General features: G+C 37.3%; 1 protein-coding gene across 3 annotated transcripts in view; it reads right to left on the bottom strand.

The window, feature by feature from the left end:
* The window catches only part of CPEB3 (cytoplasmic polyadenylation element binding protein 3), a 166498-nt gene that overhangs the window by 148459 nt on the left and 1477 nt on the right, over positions 1–16562 (bottom strand). Inside the window, exons 1-2 of one of the 3 annotated variants that reach the window (XM_067552879.1) lie at positions 8966–9040; positions 4886–5793 (exon numbers count right to left, since the gene is read on the bottom strand). In XM_067552879.1, the coding sequence (XP_067408980.1) occupies positions 4886–5782 (897 nt within the window). In that variant the 5' untranslated portion in view covers positions 5783–5793; positions 8966–9040. Of the gene's footprint in view, positions 1–4885; positions 5794–6926; positions 6978–8965; positions 9041–16562 lie in introns of those variants that run through there. The other 2 variants (XM_067552881.1, XM_067552878.1) reach the window with 2 other exon arrangements.

Genomic DNA, 16562 nt, shown 5'->3' with positions numbered 1-16562 from the left:
CACAACTTTTATTTCAAAGAAATAGAAATCTTGTAATTACATAAAAATGGTTACATGAGAAAAATGTCTATATTCAAGAGTGCTTGTAACAGACTGTACTGATGTCAGTAACTGCATAGCAAATCATACTTAATGTCAATCTACTAACCACACATCAAAAAAATTATAACCCAGAATGTCAAACATAGAACTATGAATTAAAGCTTTAAAATAATTACCTATGCAAATGGATTTATACCTATCCCAAAAGGACAGTGACCACTGAATACTGTATGAGACAGACATTAAAAATTCCTTTCCTTTTCTCTCAGATTTTAAATCGTTATTGCACTAATTAATGTTTCAGTTTTAACAACAAATGGGCTGTAGCAAATTGCATGGAATTAATTCCATATTGGAGATATGGTGACATGAAAAATTACCTAATCAGCATTCTCATTGCCACTCATCCATCATTTTCTATATGATGACCTGTTCAAGTTACTGTAATACCAAGCAAGAAATACAATTACTGTACTATGACAGTGCAATAACTAATTCATAATCTTATGAAAAGGGTTACATTTCAGCTTGTGTTCTTATTTTTAAGCTAAAACAGTTTAGTTAGCAATGGTCTTCCAGTGCTTGAAGACAAAATTATTCTATACGTCATATTTCATGGAAATACATAAACAGCAACATAACTGTAGTTCAAAAAGCTAAATATGACCAATACTTAGGACATGAAGTACCTTATACATTTAAAAAGATTGATAGCAGCCTCTTAGCTCCTTAAAGAGCAGTCAATTAATCAGCAGGTGGAAAAGTTATTATGCTGGAATTGTAACCATGATACAGAGTCTATTCCTTTCCCCTCTATTTCACTTTGGTAAGCAAAACTGGTTCTGTTCAGCACAACATATGGCAGAATACTTGCTGCTACTAATGAACTCTACTACTAAATTCATATAAAAATTGTAAATTTTGAATTTATAAATCCACTTTAATATTAAAAATAAATTGCCAAAATTGAAGATTTTCTAACTTTAGTTCACAAATTTTTATGGGTCCAATCCAATTCCCATTCAAGTCAGTGGGAAGACTCCCTATTGCCGCAACCTAACTACCATTAATCCCCATGTGAATAACTACAGTAGTCTCTTTCTTCTAGCAGTAACCCACATCTGTCTTTTAAGATGATATTTTAAAATCATATATAAAAATGATAATACCCTGTTCCCATTCTTTTAAATATATCACTATTAGAAATATATCAGAAAAGCTGGGTTTGATCAAAAAACTGGGGAAAGCAATTTGCTGCTTTATATTATATACACAGACACACAAAAAGCAGCAGCAAATTTGTTTTCAAAATGTTAACTTATAATTGTTTATTTTTACATGTATCAAAAGCACAATGAGGAAAGCAGTAGGCTCAGCAGAATATTTTGTATGCTAAAACTGCTCTACTTCTGAGAAATCACTCTTCCACTTATTTGTTAAAGTGATACTATCAAGTATCCTGACAATTGTGTTCCTATAATGCCTCATCGGCCCCTCCCTCTTTGAATCTCTTCATTATCTTCAGCATATAGTAAAAGTTTTCCATCCACACTTTAAAGGCTCTATAGATCTGTGCTCACTGCATGTCTGCTCATCTTCTCTTACTCTCTCATCTAATTTTCTGTGTTTTACCCAGTCCTGCTTTAATTCCTTTGGTTTACTTCTTCTGCTTTCAGCTTTCCACCTTTATTTTATCTATAACAGTGCCCCTTATGGTAGGAACATCCTTCTTTGACAAGTACACCTTCTCTTTCAAAGCATTTTTTATTTGCCTCTCAAAACTGATCACAATTCAGATGTTGCCAGAACTCCTTTGACTTTTTAACCCTTCAACTAGGTTGTCTGAATAAAACGGAGTTCTTCAGAGCAGTGGCCTTGTTCATTATGTTTGTGAAGTACAGGGTACAAAAATATGACTCAAACAATAAACTGTTAGGCAAATATGGGTGTTTAAAATATTGCTTTTTATATTCTATTACAACTGGAAAAAATGTCCCTACCATAAACAATTTACCTACCACACATAATACAATACAAGTCAACATCATTTTGCCTACAAATAATATCAAGAAGATTTAGAATAAAATACAAACCCTAATTACAGCAAGGTTTTCCAACTCCATTATGATTTTTCTCCAAAAATACTTGTTTCAAGATTAAATTAATCAATATGGTAAATGCCAGTGATAATAATTGAAGCATTAAAGATATAGCTTTTTACTTCTCTGTTCTTCTGGACACTTTTAAAACAGTTTAATAGTCTGAGACCAATACTACACCTGAGCAATTAACATGTAATTACAGTTTTAAAACTTTCAAGACGGGAAAATTAAATGAGTTAGTAAAACTAACTAGCTAATGCACTTTAACATACTGATGGAAAGTGTAAAGGAAGATACCACTGTAATTAATAAAAAAAAATATCAAAGTAATGAAGGTTAACATACTGATGAACCTGCCAGAATTATCTGATAGTGCCGATAAGCAAATGTTGATGAGCCAACACATTGCCCAACTTTTCTAAAACAAAAATACCAGGCAACAGACATTAAAATAATCTGTTATTTCAATTTCCTTTTTGTAGTGTAATTTCATTAAGCAAACAAACAAAAACCAGACAAATGTCCAATTGTCTATAATTCATGTTATGGTTACAAGACAACTTTTCCAACAATTTTGGTGTAGTAATGATGAAACAACTACTCAGAGATAGGAGTAATAATTGTTAATCCAGGGGACAGCCTTAAGCAAAACTCAAGATTTTGTATTATAAAATATCATTGTGACAACTAGAAACATTTTTGAGGCTCATAATTCACCTAGCCATAAAAGTAGTCACTGGCACACATTTATTCTTAGTTTAACCGGCCACTAGGAAGTTAAAATTCATGTTAAAGAAAATTGTAACATATGTTAGGAAAATTATTACTAACACCTAGATTTTCACAACTGAATTGTAAAAATCTAATTAATTTTTCACTATGTGTGCTGTCTGCTCTCTCTTTCTGAATGAGACGCTAGTCAGTTTAATGTATGACATTTTCTAGTAATTTTCACTTTTGGTACTCCTGCACTAACACAATATTGCTTACCACTGGGTGCAAGTACCACAGAAGAATGTATATTTACTAAAGGCATTCCCCATTAGAATTAACTAAAACCACAGAAATAGTGCCATTGGTCTTAGATTTGGTAATATTCTTATTTTTAGGTAACCTAAATATGGGTACCAGTTTGGATGCATCTACTAGACACCTATAGAAGTAGGATAAAGTTAACTAATGTCAATTAACAGTTTATGTTTTTCAGAACATGGTAATGTAACTGCTTCAGCATGGAACAGAATGTCTCAAGGGTAGCAGCCTCCCCTGTCCTCTTCGATGCTACAGAGACAGTGACCAGCAGTTCAATAAAACCTGTTCCTCCTCCACTGAGGATAGCCAATAAGAAATTAGCAACTCTCCCTTTAACAGAATGAAGCAGCAAAATGAAGTCTCAAGGCTCACTTTAACATCCCTATTTGAATGTCAGAAAGTGCAAAGGAATGCATATTTCTTAGACTAGCAGTATCCCTTAAAGTTGATCAGTTTTTTAACTTAGTTCCTACATTTTCAACACAAAATATCAATCTAAACATTATTCCTATTATTACCAGTAATATGCTGAAGACTAACGGTTTGTAACTTGTGAGAGATATATGCCTTTGCTTTAGAGAAGATCTATCACTTAACATTATTGCAAAACAGAAGCATTCCAAATGACCTGAGACTGGAAATGATAATGAACACAAAAGGGGATTCTCTTCATCTTACACAGATACAAGTGAGAGTGCCTGCCCTAGTTTATTCCACTCTAAAAAGGTATTTAGAACCAACGCAAGCCTCACTCTACATTAAAATTGCAGAGCTTCTATTTTCTCACAGTTTTGGTTGTAATTTATCCGCCTTGTCATCTTAGATACCAAACTGGTGAAGAACACTGCAGCTTTAAATATTTCAGAGCTATGTAGCTAGTAAATAGACTCCATTGCAATATGGCTCTGAAGGTCATGTCCTATTGTCTCTTTTCTCTGCAAATATATCAAACAGCATGTGACATGGCTTATTTTACAAAATAATAAATACTGCCCTACCATTTTTAAATTATGTCAATTTGATTAGAGATCTCATTAGAAAAGAACAGATACGCCACTCTCTCCATACACACCCACGCTGCCTCTAGATGTATTAAAAAAACTACACCCTGGATGCAACACTATAGATTACACATTTGATTTGTATACTTTATGTAAATACAGTCCTTCTTAAACCATATCAACAATAAGAAGTATTAACCTCTTTAATGGTGAAAAATAATTAGCTGCATTTCAGGTTCAGAAACATCTTTGTTTAAAATTAGCTCTCTCATTAGAAATCTGAAGCCAGCTCTTATACACATTAATGGCCCTATATTCCCCACCATTTAACATCATACAGGATATTTGCAAATACTATACAAATTAAATATATACCTCGATCACCCAAAGGAATAGAATATAAAGTCTATATAAACTATGTTCCCTGAAAGCAACTAGCTTTCTAATGTTAAAACCCCTTGCAGGAATTTAAAAAAGTTAAACTAGAAGAAAAATAGGGCTATAGTCCATACTCAAGATTTTGGATCTGGGTGTGCCGTTCCTGACAGCAACTAGCATGATTTCAGAAGAGGTAAATACTCAGACATGAGCTATGGGGAAGGTGAAAAATGACATGTTGCCTTCTAGATGAGATATTGATGCAGAGTGCACCTTAAACCAAATATTGCGATATCTGTCACCAGTGCAGAAGGTGCATTAAGACATTACCTGAAAAGGCAACAGACTGTTGCCATTGTCCGTCCTGAAAGCGTTGTCTTCCATCCAGGATTTGGGGGTTAAGGGTGCAGCCCGTGGGAACTTCGGAGGCGCAATGACATTACTGGAGAAAGGTTTTTTGAGGGGTGAAATAGGATTGAGGGGGGAGGGCACCCCAACCCCCACTCCTACCCCAACCCCTACTCCTACTGCCCTTCGAGGGTCCCTGCCAGCTTGCAACCCACCCCAGGGGTTGGAAGGTGTACTCCAGGCTGCATTTTGGTGGTTATTCCAGCTAGAAGAGGAAGAGGAGGCAGCAGAGGAGGAAGACGGTTTGCTGGTCATGATGGGCTGATGGCTGTAAGCAGCATTTCTCTGGGCGAAAGGTGCCTGATTGGGGCTCACAGGTGACCTCCTTTGCTGCTGCTGCTGCTGCTGTTGGGCTTGCTGCTGCTGATGGTGGTGGTGCTGAGTCTGAGCTAGGCCAATCTGGGGAGAGAAAGTGCCACCAAACACAGGGTTGACATGATGAGGGAAATTCTGGAAAAGCATTGTGCCATTCACTGGGGTAATCCCTTGGAAAAAGCTATCATCCACTGTGTTTGTGGTTCCTGTAGACCAGGTACTGCCGAAGGACGGAGACAAGGAGGTGCCAGCTGCAGGTTCCTGCTGAGGCTGGTGAAAACTCAAGCCAGGCAAGATCGGGGACTCCATCTGCATTTTCTCTTTGCTATTTTGGGCAGGAGTTGCTGTGCCGATACTAGTCACTGGACTGCTGTCCTCCGGTTTGGACGTCTCTGATGAGATGGGTGTAGAAGCGGTTTCTGCTGCGTTTGGATCTTGCTGCTGTTGCTGCCGCTGCTGCTGGGGCTGAGCTTTGCTTTTGTCCATCAGTAAATCATCCTGCATGGTTTGTGCAGCTGAAACAATGGAGGGGAAAACACAAAGACAGGTTATTATTCTCATTCATATAACTAGCCGGACTGCTTTGGTATTTCGCTTGCTAAAATCCCGTGCCGTTGCAAGGTAAATCCGTAATTCCCCTCCTCCCCCATTTAGGAGTATGCAACGTTTAATCAGTGTGATCGTGCTAGATTGCCTTTAAAAATATTTTAAGAGGCTTCACCCTTTTTGATGCCTTGGTTCCTTTCAATCTAAATAAGAGATGTGCTTATACGGCAGAGATATACAGCAATTTCGCCACGTCTCTTTTCTCTTACACCGGAACTCAGAGCTCTCACCCTGCAATGAGAAACTGATTCTGGTTCCTGTTTTTCCAAGCACCCTCCTCCTCCTCCTCCTCCCCAGTTATTTGCATACGTCAATAAATACTGCTGCGTCCTTCAGCAAGGTTAAAAAGACACCAGCCGAGCCTTTACTCTCCCCCACCCCTTTTCCTGCGAGGAGACCTTTAAAGGAGCAGGATGCCCATTTCCCTTAATTAACAACGAGGTTTTCAATTATTCCATTTAAGACCACAGAAACGTGCTCAAAATCTTGAGCTGATAATGGAAGAGATTCTTAGCTGCACAGTCATTTACTGGCCTTTTCTTTCCTGACAGTTTACTTTTTGGTCAGATGCATAAACATCTGCTCTAATTGAAAAACAAAACAAGGTTATATTTGCCTCTGATGACCTTAAGATTTTTCACTTCAGGGTTATTCTCTATAAAACAGGGTTTTTGCATCCTAGGACAGTCCCTCCCTTCCTGAGAGTATCTGATATACTCACTAGCGATATGACGATACTATGTGAAATCATCTGCAGAACAGAATGTTTTTAAGATCTGAGGTCAAAATTATAAGCATATATCTTGGAGTTAGTATTTTAAATACTAAAGGCTCTGTTCCTTTCAAGACAAAAATAAAAAGTGGAGCGAATCAAAACATTTAAGTCACATATTAAATACACACGCACACATTTTAAAAGCCACCTTCCCTCCATATGGAAGGGACTGAATGATTAAAGATGCAATTTACAAGTCAATCACTAAATATAAACAAGTTAAAACATTATTAAATTAAATTTATGTACTGTGAGAAAGTCCTATACCTTTTAGAAAAGGTACTTCATATAAAATACATCAGGTCAAATAATACAAATGTTAACATTATTTTAAAACTCAGTACTAGAGTAAGGTATATGCATTCGCTACTCATTGACCTCTGCGAGAAACTATCAGAGCAACCACCCCCAAATTTCGCAGTCGTATACACAATTAAAGAGGCCACAACATACACAAAGTTCGTGACAATGTTTTAAATAAGCCTGTTAATTTATTACTCATTTTAATCAAGTAGTCATATCAATAAAGATAGACATCTCTAAACACCTAATCACGTTTTTTTTTAAATTGTTCTAACCATATGGCGTTTGCATTTCTAAAATCACTTGATTGTTAGATTGCTGTTTAACTGCAGCAAAATCAACTTCATGTGAAATTAAACAGCTGGTTAGGAAGGGTGTCAAGGAGCGTGAAGACAGGGTTTAATTTCTTACATTAGCTGTTTTTACATAATCCATGTATTTCGTTTAAGATAGCACTTTGCAAAGATTATTTAAATATTAGCTGTTTCCGTCTGGTTAAAACTCTATATTTTATTTACACACACACACTTTTGCTTTAGAAATTATTGACAGGTTCCTGCTGCCAGTTATGTTACGTCTTCTGCTTCTTAGTTTCTCCTCTATTCAAGTACATGTCTAACAATTATGACTAACAGTCCATCTAATGAGACAGCATTAAGGCAAGTTACTCGGAAGAAAGGAGTAAACTATTGCATCTGTATCACGCAACTCTGCTGCTGGTGGTGGGGGTGCAGGAAACCTTTCAAGGCAGTTTAAAGCCGTACTGCAGCAAGCCACAATATCCCAGGCTCTGTGTAGCTTTCCATTAGCTGCATTTCTATCAAAATCACTATAACTGTTAGGACTACACAAAATTGCTGGCGATTCCATAGGAGAAAGAGGGGAAAAAATAAAATGTATAATCCTTCCCTGCTTTTTGATGCACCCATTTAGAAAGTTATGTTTATACAAAAACGGAACAATTTAAAGGTTAAAATCCTGCCTTCAATAAAGGTATTCTTGATTCACCAAGTCACCGTACAGTGGCCACCCTAGCAGTTGTTTCAGAGACATATATTGATTTAGTTATTTATTAACTTTATCCTGAGGATAGTAATCCACATTCGTTTTCACATTACTCCTTAAAGGTAAATTTTCAGCACAAATTCAACCCTCTTGCCAAGGTCAAGACCTACCTTTAATGAATGAAGACAGTCTGAATGGAGAAACACTGGATAATAAATTACTTTGAAAGACGGGCCAGCCAATGTCTAATGTATGCGATGCCTCTTGATTATTTGCTGGTATAAGTATTTGTGCAAATTTACAGTCCAGTACAGGAAATCTATATCCTCCCCATAACAATACCAGCTCCGTTCGCTTGCAGTAACCCAAGCAGTCAACGCAGAAATTCTTAAGAACGGTTACCTTAGACTGTTCGGTATTTAAAGATCAATAAAATGACAGTGTGTTTATTTTCTTCTTTCGGGTTTGCAATATAACAAATAGGCGACCGCTCACGCAAGAGCACTTTGACAACTGGAAGCTCATGGCGCATGCTCACCCAAGGAACTATGGGGATTGAAGTCTTTTCCACATGCGGCGCTTGACTTCGGCATGTAAGGAGAACTACAGTCCTGAAAGGAGGCGAGCTCAAAAATACTCCAGGGGGAAGTGGTTGTAACCCGGATTACATTTAATGCAGCCCAAAATCATTAGCTTTCAGAAGAAAAAGTGGTTAGATTTATTGTAATCTCGGTTTCCAGATCAATCTAAGCTTCCAGCAGTCTGACAGATATATAAATCAAGATAAAACAGACCAAAGATAGCTTCCCAAAATAATAAATTAGAATGCAAGTCACTAGCTAGTTAATTAAGCTCTTCCAGTGCAAAAAGTTGATGACAACCTGACTTCAACTATGAAGAGATAAGGCTATTTCTTAACGTTAGTTACAATATTTCTTAGCTGAAGGAAATGTTTTATATTAATCAGTCACAATATTCTTGTTAAAATATATTCTTACCTCATCTGGGTATAATTTAACAGGCTTTATGTGAGATTTTAAAAATCAATTAAGATCAATATCTACATATTATGGTTACTGGTGCTATATAAATGCCTAAGGTAGATTCCCAGATGGGAAAGTCATCAACATTTTGAGTTTGTTACTGGACAGCATATCCTATCAATGCAAGCTACAAGCAAAGTAAGGAAACAAGCAGTTAAGTAATTTAACACTCCACCTGCACACCAATCAGCAGCTCCTTCTCCATCTCAACTATCTCCCTTCTACCATTCACACAACCCACATCTCTCCAGCTCCTCCCCAGAGTTCGAATTATTAATATAACACAGTGTGACTTTCATAACTTAGATTTTATGTAGTTCTGTATGTTGTATTGGCTTATAATTCAGTTAATGTGTCAGATTGGAAATGTTGTCTACAATATTTTCCTGTAGTGCCAGGAATAGTTACATTAATATGTGATCATTGTTAATAATTAATATTAGTTTTCATGAGGAAATTACAGAATTTAAATCCACATTGTGTGTTCATTAGTGTGTGTGGCTGCACACTGGTTGTTCCCCAGAGGATGGAGATATATTAGCAATGGGTAGAAGAGACAGTTGAAGCTGAAAAGGGGAAATGAGTGGAATTGTAGATGAGGTGTCAATTTACTTAACTGCTTATTCTTTGCTTTTTACAGTTTGAGTTGGTGGGCTATGCAGTCTAGGAACCTTGTCAAAGCTGTAATTAACAGATTCTCAGCATCTGTTCCTAGCCTCACTGCTGCCACTCAGATTGCACAAATGGGCCTGGAAGCTGCTTTAAAAGGGCATCTGAGGATTCTTTTGAACAGGACTCTGACTAGTATAAAACTGGTTACACTGACTCTATGCCACTACCTTATGCCAGCCCCCTTCCATACCCCCGCCACCCATCAAATGCCAATACACTATCTCTTACTTCCCCAATAGCCTTGTTTCCCCATCAGACACCTGGAGAGCTGCACTCCTCTCATATCCTCTAAGGACCCAATCAGTCCCTTCCCCTCACCCCCATCCACTGCCTGCACCCCACCAAATTCTCATGACAATAACAGTTAGGAACTCAGAAGTTCACTGCATTTTAGACTCTATTCAGGTGAAAGAAGCCACTGCAGCTTCTAGATCATGGAAATGTTCTTGAATTGAAATAATTGATTTAATCTTCTCTAGTAGCCATGGAATGCTATATTAGATATTTTATAAAGATCCCCATTCAAAGATTGATGTCAAGCAGCCCAGTCAACATAGGTGTGACCACAGAATTCCTGAAAGTGACATCAGGTGCATTGCTGACTGCCTAATAGGGAGATTTCTATTCTGGCCTATTGATCAATGGATGAATTTATGTTCCATTTTGAAGGGGCAGAAGCCCAAATACATTCAGGTCTCCATGATGACAGCTTCACTCTGTAGGTCAGCCAAGCAGATGAAGGAGGAGGGTCCAGGCAACCTGAATATTATCTATGTCCCCATCCCAAATATAGTAATCGGAAAAAGTGGGCAAAGCTCACAATAATAAAGATGACAGAGCTGGTTTAGCATCTATGGTTGCCAAAGCTCCCTCTTCTAATTAAAGGATCATTAGGGTGAAAAAATAAAGCTGTCTCCTACCAGTTCTCTTTAGCAATTGGGAATAGGAAGGCCTATCAAAACCACCAGTGGTTCAATTAATCAGGGGTCAGGCATTTGCTCATGTCAAATTTTTCAAAAAAAGGTGTAACCACAACATCTGGACCTAATTTTGCAATGGTTTATTATATGAGAAAAGTGCTGCCTTGATCTCAGTCAGTTTATACCTTGTATTTGTATTTCATGCAGTTTATTCCCACATATTTGTAACTTGATTCTAACTATGTAAATATAGATACTGTTCTTATTTTTATATAAAGGCATTTTTTAGCTTACTAAAGCTAGTAAAAATATAATATTACATTATGGGGCACTGAGTTTCATTGCACAGAAAAAATCTAAATAAAAACATTAAAATGAATCTGGTGCCATTTGGGACAAGGTGTGTATGAATGACTGAATGATCTCCTCTGTCATGTGTTATTTTAAATATTACTGATGCTATCATAGAATTACTTCCCCTTTGTCCATATTCAATTTTAACTGCTTTCACATTTCCCAGTTAATTAGCTTTGTTAGATCTCTCAAATATCTTGATTTTTCCTACTTTTGGCTAAGCAAAATGATTCCACTAGAAAATTGTCACTTTGCTATTCAGCCCCTCTTCCAGATCCTTATTATAAGTTATACTAGTCACTATTAGTTACTGATCCCTGGATATTCCCTTATTAATTGACAGAGGTACTTCAAAATGCCTTTTTAAAGTCTAAATAAGGTTGTTACCAAGTGATTTCATTTTCTGCTATAGTCAGTGTATATTGTCAACTTAAAAATCCTAGGGACTAATTTGGGGTTCAGTCAGTGTTAACTTTTTTTTTTTTTTTTAATAAAAAGAATTCGCCTCAATTTTTTATTTTTGCCTTCCAACTTAAAGTTTTGCCCTCAGCCAAAATTCAATTACTGTTGGACAACTGGCTGTAGGACAACTGGCTGTCCTCAGTAAGATGGCAGTCATCTCTGTCTCTCTAACTTCTGTAGGGGACCATAAGTCTGCTCCCAGCAAAGATGGATACAGTCTCCTGTTATTTCCAACTGGGCAGAAGCCTGGCTGCCCTCAGAGAAGAAGATGGGTCCTCACTCACCAAGTGAGGACTGAACAGGGACAGAATGTGAAGGTGCAGTGAATGGGGCTCTGGCAGCAGCAGGGAAGAGAACTGTATTAGGAAACAGGATGGGAAATTATGAGTAGTCAGAGAAATGTGAGGGAAGCAGGAAGTAAACTAAGAAGGTTTGTAGTGGAATATAGCATGGCAGAGAGGGAGAATGCAATGAGTAGGAGATGGTGAAGGGAGAGGAAGGGAAATGTACGTGTGTGGGGGAAATACTGTACATAAAGAGACAGGCAGAGGAGCATGAGGAAACATATGAAGTGTGGGTAGCTGCCTATCCTGTCTTTTTACAGAGGGAGATAGCGGAGGATTCAATGATAGTTCCTCATGTCCAGGAAAGGAGAAGGCAAGTTCCCACTTTGCAGTGAACGTGGAAACTGCATTTTTGTATGTATCTGAGGTTTAACTGGGAACCCAGGTTGATCACACAACAAATTGAGGATGGGTGGCTTCCCCAAAAAAGAGGTGGTGGTGAAATTAGACAACAAGCAAAACCCACAATTTTAAAATGTTGTTATATTTTGGATTCTGCTTCATGATTTTTTAATGTTTGGGTTTTGCAATGCAGTGATATACAAAACTGCCAAGTGTTGTGCATCTCAGAATGTAGGCTTTCAGCAGGCTTGTCACATCTGCCCACATCTCAAGTGTCAGAGCAAGGTAGAATCCTTCCTCAGAGAATGGAATCAGGTGATCATGGGTTCTGGTTTCACCTTTTCTCGTGTGTGCTGTTCACAAGCCTTATTACTACAATGACCTCATATCTCTACCATAAAAGCTAGGCAACCAATATTTCCCTCATTTTTCAAATAAGATAATTGAGAAGTTGCACAAACCACTTCAAGGCTGAGCTGCGAAGAGAACCCAGGTCTCTAATATGACAAACTCAAGTCTCGTTTTGCTGCCTTTCAGAAGGAATGCATCAAATTTATATGCTTGACTAACGAGTCTGCAACCACTAGACAACATGATGAGAACGCAGGAATTCTGATGCCCAGCATTTCCTCTACAGTCTCACAATAGTTGTGAAACTCATTGACAAAGTATGTATTGTGTCATCCTCTGTAGTCTTGTCCACACAGGGTATATCTAGACTAGGAAAAAAAATTGTAAGCTCTGAAGAGGTCAGAACTCAATTTAATAAACTCATTTTTCAAGAAAGCAAGTCTCATTGTTGAAGGTGTAACATTTGAATTACTAGGGCACTGAATGCTATCTCAGGGCATTGCTAAGGAACTAGAGTCTTATCTGTAGGTCACTATTTTGAATCTAGCCCTGTTCCACATGGATTCAATTGTTCCCAGGTAATTGATATTTTGGTCCCCCTGTGTTTTTTGCTAAAAGTTTGTTTTCACTAAATATAAATTTTGGACCAAATTTGAGTGGTCATTTTTCCTTAAGTCTCCCAAATAAAACAAACAGTTTAAAAAGCATGATTTACCCCCAGTGAAGTCATGCTATGTCATCTTGCTTTTGTCTCTATCACCATTCTTAGATATTATAGGGACTTCATTATGGATGTGCTGTTAACAGTGCACCATTAAGGTTTCACTGAGCTTTTTCAAGTGGAGTTTTAATTATTTTATTAGGTACAGTGTGTCACATTTGTTCATTATTTTATGAATTAAAAATTCCTCCTTTCTGAAATTTAAAAAATCTTAATGTTTTTGGCTTCTTTTTACTTATTCATGGCTTTGCTTTTACATTTGAATCTGTAGGTAAATACAGATCTAAACACAATATCAAACATAGATAGTTCTTTTCAATAAAAAGTTATGAGAATTATTTGTCAGAAGTGCTTTTGTTAATGTTAGAAAACAAATGTGAGGTAGCCCATGGACCCTCAGAGCTCTGGGAAGCTCTGCAGAGTCTTGAAGTAATCTTTACCCTATTCAGCACCTTGAATTTTCAAACATATGCAAGGAAACCTGCTCTGAACTGAGCCAATGAAGTGCTTAAAATTTTACCCCATAAAATGCGTCACTGATTGACTCCATTCCTGCAAATGCATCTGCCAAGGCAGACACTTGTTTCCATTCAGTGTTCAACTGAAGTCAATGGGTTCTGTGCAAATGCAAAAATCCAAACATGGGAATACATTTCAAAGATGGGGGGCTATGTTATGAATAATTTTCCTAGCAAGTCCTCCCAAACTTGGTTGAGATCTAAGACAGTTTACCTAGCTTCTCTGCCTTTTTACTGAAGCAGAAGAAGATTGGAAAAATTCATGCCAGATGCCATGGAAAGAGCTGTAAAAAATATATTCAGTGGTGTTTTTACCTGAACCCCTAAGGAGCCTGGTACAGCAGAAAACTGTGCACTCAGGTAATTTCCTATGCCAAGCAATTTAAGAACTTAAGATGGCTAATGCTTTCTACTTTAAAAAAAGGCAGCAAGGAAACTCTCCCATAAAAATGTGTTAACTTTAAGTTCAGATTGCTGATATAATAGAACTCTTATGAAAAACACATAACTACAACTTTACCATTAAATAAATACTTAAAAGAGATTAGTAAAGGCAATTTATATAAATATTCTATTCTTACAGTTCACACATAACATTCATTGCAATATGGACATGTGCAAGTTAATTCCAATAACCTTAAGTCTGACACACAAGATATGCTTGCAAACTTCCAATATATACATCACAAATTAAAGTTACATAGTCAGAGAGAGAGAGCTGGTATGTATACTGAATGGCATATAACAGAGTTGGCCAAACTATGGCTCGTGAGCTGCATGCAGCTCTTTACTGTTAAAGTGAGGCTTGCAGATCCTTATGTGCCTGCCCACCACTCCCACCCCCATTCTCTGCCATTCTCTGCCTAACAGACTGGGGTGAGGAGCTCTGAGCTTCTGCCCCGTGACAGGGTGGTGGAGCTAGAGGATTCTGCCCAATGGGGAGGGGGATCTCGGGGAGGTCAGTGAGTTTGGCCAATCCTGGCATAAAATATAGAAAGCCTGTGAGGGAACGCACTGCTATTTTTCAAAGAGGTAAAAAAGGAAAGGGAAGACTATGACCTTGTGTACACTAGAAAATTGTACTGCTTTAACTAGAACATGACAGTTAAAGTGGTATAATCCCCCTAGTATGGATGAAGTTATATTGATATAAAAATGCTTTATACCAGGGTAACTATTCCCATATAGGAAGGAGAATAAGCTACCTTTACATCTGTGTAACTATGCACACATTAGAGCTTGTACTACTTAAAAAAAATCACATTCCTAAAACAATGGTTCCTTCAGGCTTTATAATCTATGAATATCTTGCTCTTTGATAAAGCTTTTCTGCCGAAGCCAGAATGACATTTACAGCAGTGGCCACCAGACAAAAAAGAAAAGAAAACAGCATTCTCCCATCAGAATTTCCTATAACTAGGAAGGAGAAGAGTCAAAGACTCCACAAATGCACTAGAACCTTTGCTATGCCATTCAGCCTTTACAGTGATGGGTGCTAGTACAAAATCATAACAGAGAGAACTTTTTGGTAAGTGAAATTTAGTTTATTTATCCTCTTGCTTTACATACTTCTGTAACAGATATCTGATACATCTAAGCCTGGGAGAAAGCGAGAAGACAACTGTGCTGAACACATATTAATATTGATAGCTACTTTAGCTTCCATAGTCAATTTATTGGAAGAAAAGATGTAACCTAAAATTCAGCAGGGTGCCCACAAAACTTTCAGATAAATGGGGGCCTCAGGCTTAGAGAAATGTTTTAAACTGTTTGGTGAGAGATATAAAAGACCACAGTACAGACAACTGCTGGTAACCCAAAGATCCCCTTTTTATATAAAATGAATGTGTTTAGTTTGGGAGACATCAAAAAATCATTAAGAAAGGTCAGTCTTGTGCATTGTGAGCTGATCAATGTGGACAGAAGCTAGAAGTTACTTTTATGAGAGGGCCTTGCAAAATTGTTTTCAGACTTATCCTAAAATGTCTAGGCTAGTTTGTGGACTGGATAAACAAGGCAGTAGCTGATCAGAACTGATGTGGTAATTCTTGTCATGTCAATAAAATATTACTGAAATGACATACATTAACAGAGCTGTGCAGGAAAACTTGGCACCTGAGCCTGTAAACATTTAAATACATGTATAACTATTAGTGAAACATGTGCACTGAAGTTAAAGGAACTACTCACATAAGTAAAGTTATGCAAGTACTTTAAATGTTTGCATTATCACCTTAAATAATATCTACATGCACTACAGCTAGTACTTTATCATTCATTTAAATTATTTTTAAAAAATGTTATTACCACAGAACTAGAGGTTAAAATGAACAATTAATATTTATGATAGTATAAAGGATAGTGTGTTGGCCTTTGGCCTATACCCTCGCATCCTTAGCTAAATTTGTAGGAAGCAGAATTATGTTACACAAAGAAACCTACAATATGAAGGCACTTATGCTATGGCAGGGATGTTGCTCAGGAGCTTTATCTTTAAGATACATTTATATATTTGTTAAACTTTTGGCTTACTAAAACCGTGATGTTTTAGAGTTTGTGATAAGCATAATAAAAGATTAAATAAAATTCACTGTGCCGCCTCCTCCTCCAACCCCAGTGGGGCAGTGTGTCCAATTCCTACCAAGTAGTTGCCATTTTGCTTCCATCTCCCAGAATTGGCTGCATTGTGGTGTAATTGTATGTTTACAGTTTGAGAAGTATTTGGTAAAATATTATTAGGACACTAAACCCTATTATTATATATCAATGCCCCATAATAACATCACAGTCATGTAAACCAAATATGTTGGTCATTCCTTTATTAACAAGACTTAGGTTGCAGGGATGCTCTCTGTAGGTAGTCCAGGA

The sequence above is a fragment of the Emydura macquarii genome, unplaced genomic scaffold (genome assembly GCF_026122565.2).
Source record: "Emydura macquarii macquarii isolate MOO-44397 ecotype Brisbane River unplaced genomic scaffold, CSIRO-AGI_Emac_v2 contig_1390, whole genome shotgun sequence".
Lineage (NCBI taxonomy): Eukaryota > Metazoa > Chordata > Testudines > Chelidae > Emydura > Emydura macquarii.
The sequence above is the reverse complement of the archived record's forward strand: the minus strand, read 5'-3'. Positions and strand labels throughout refer to the sequence as shown.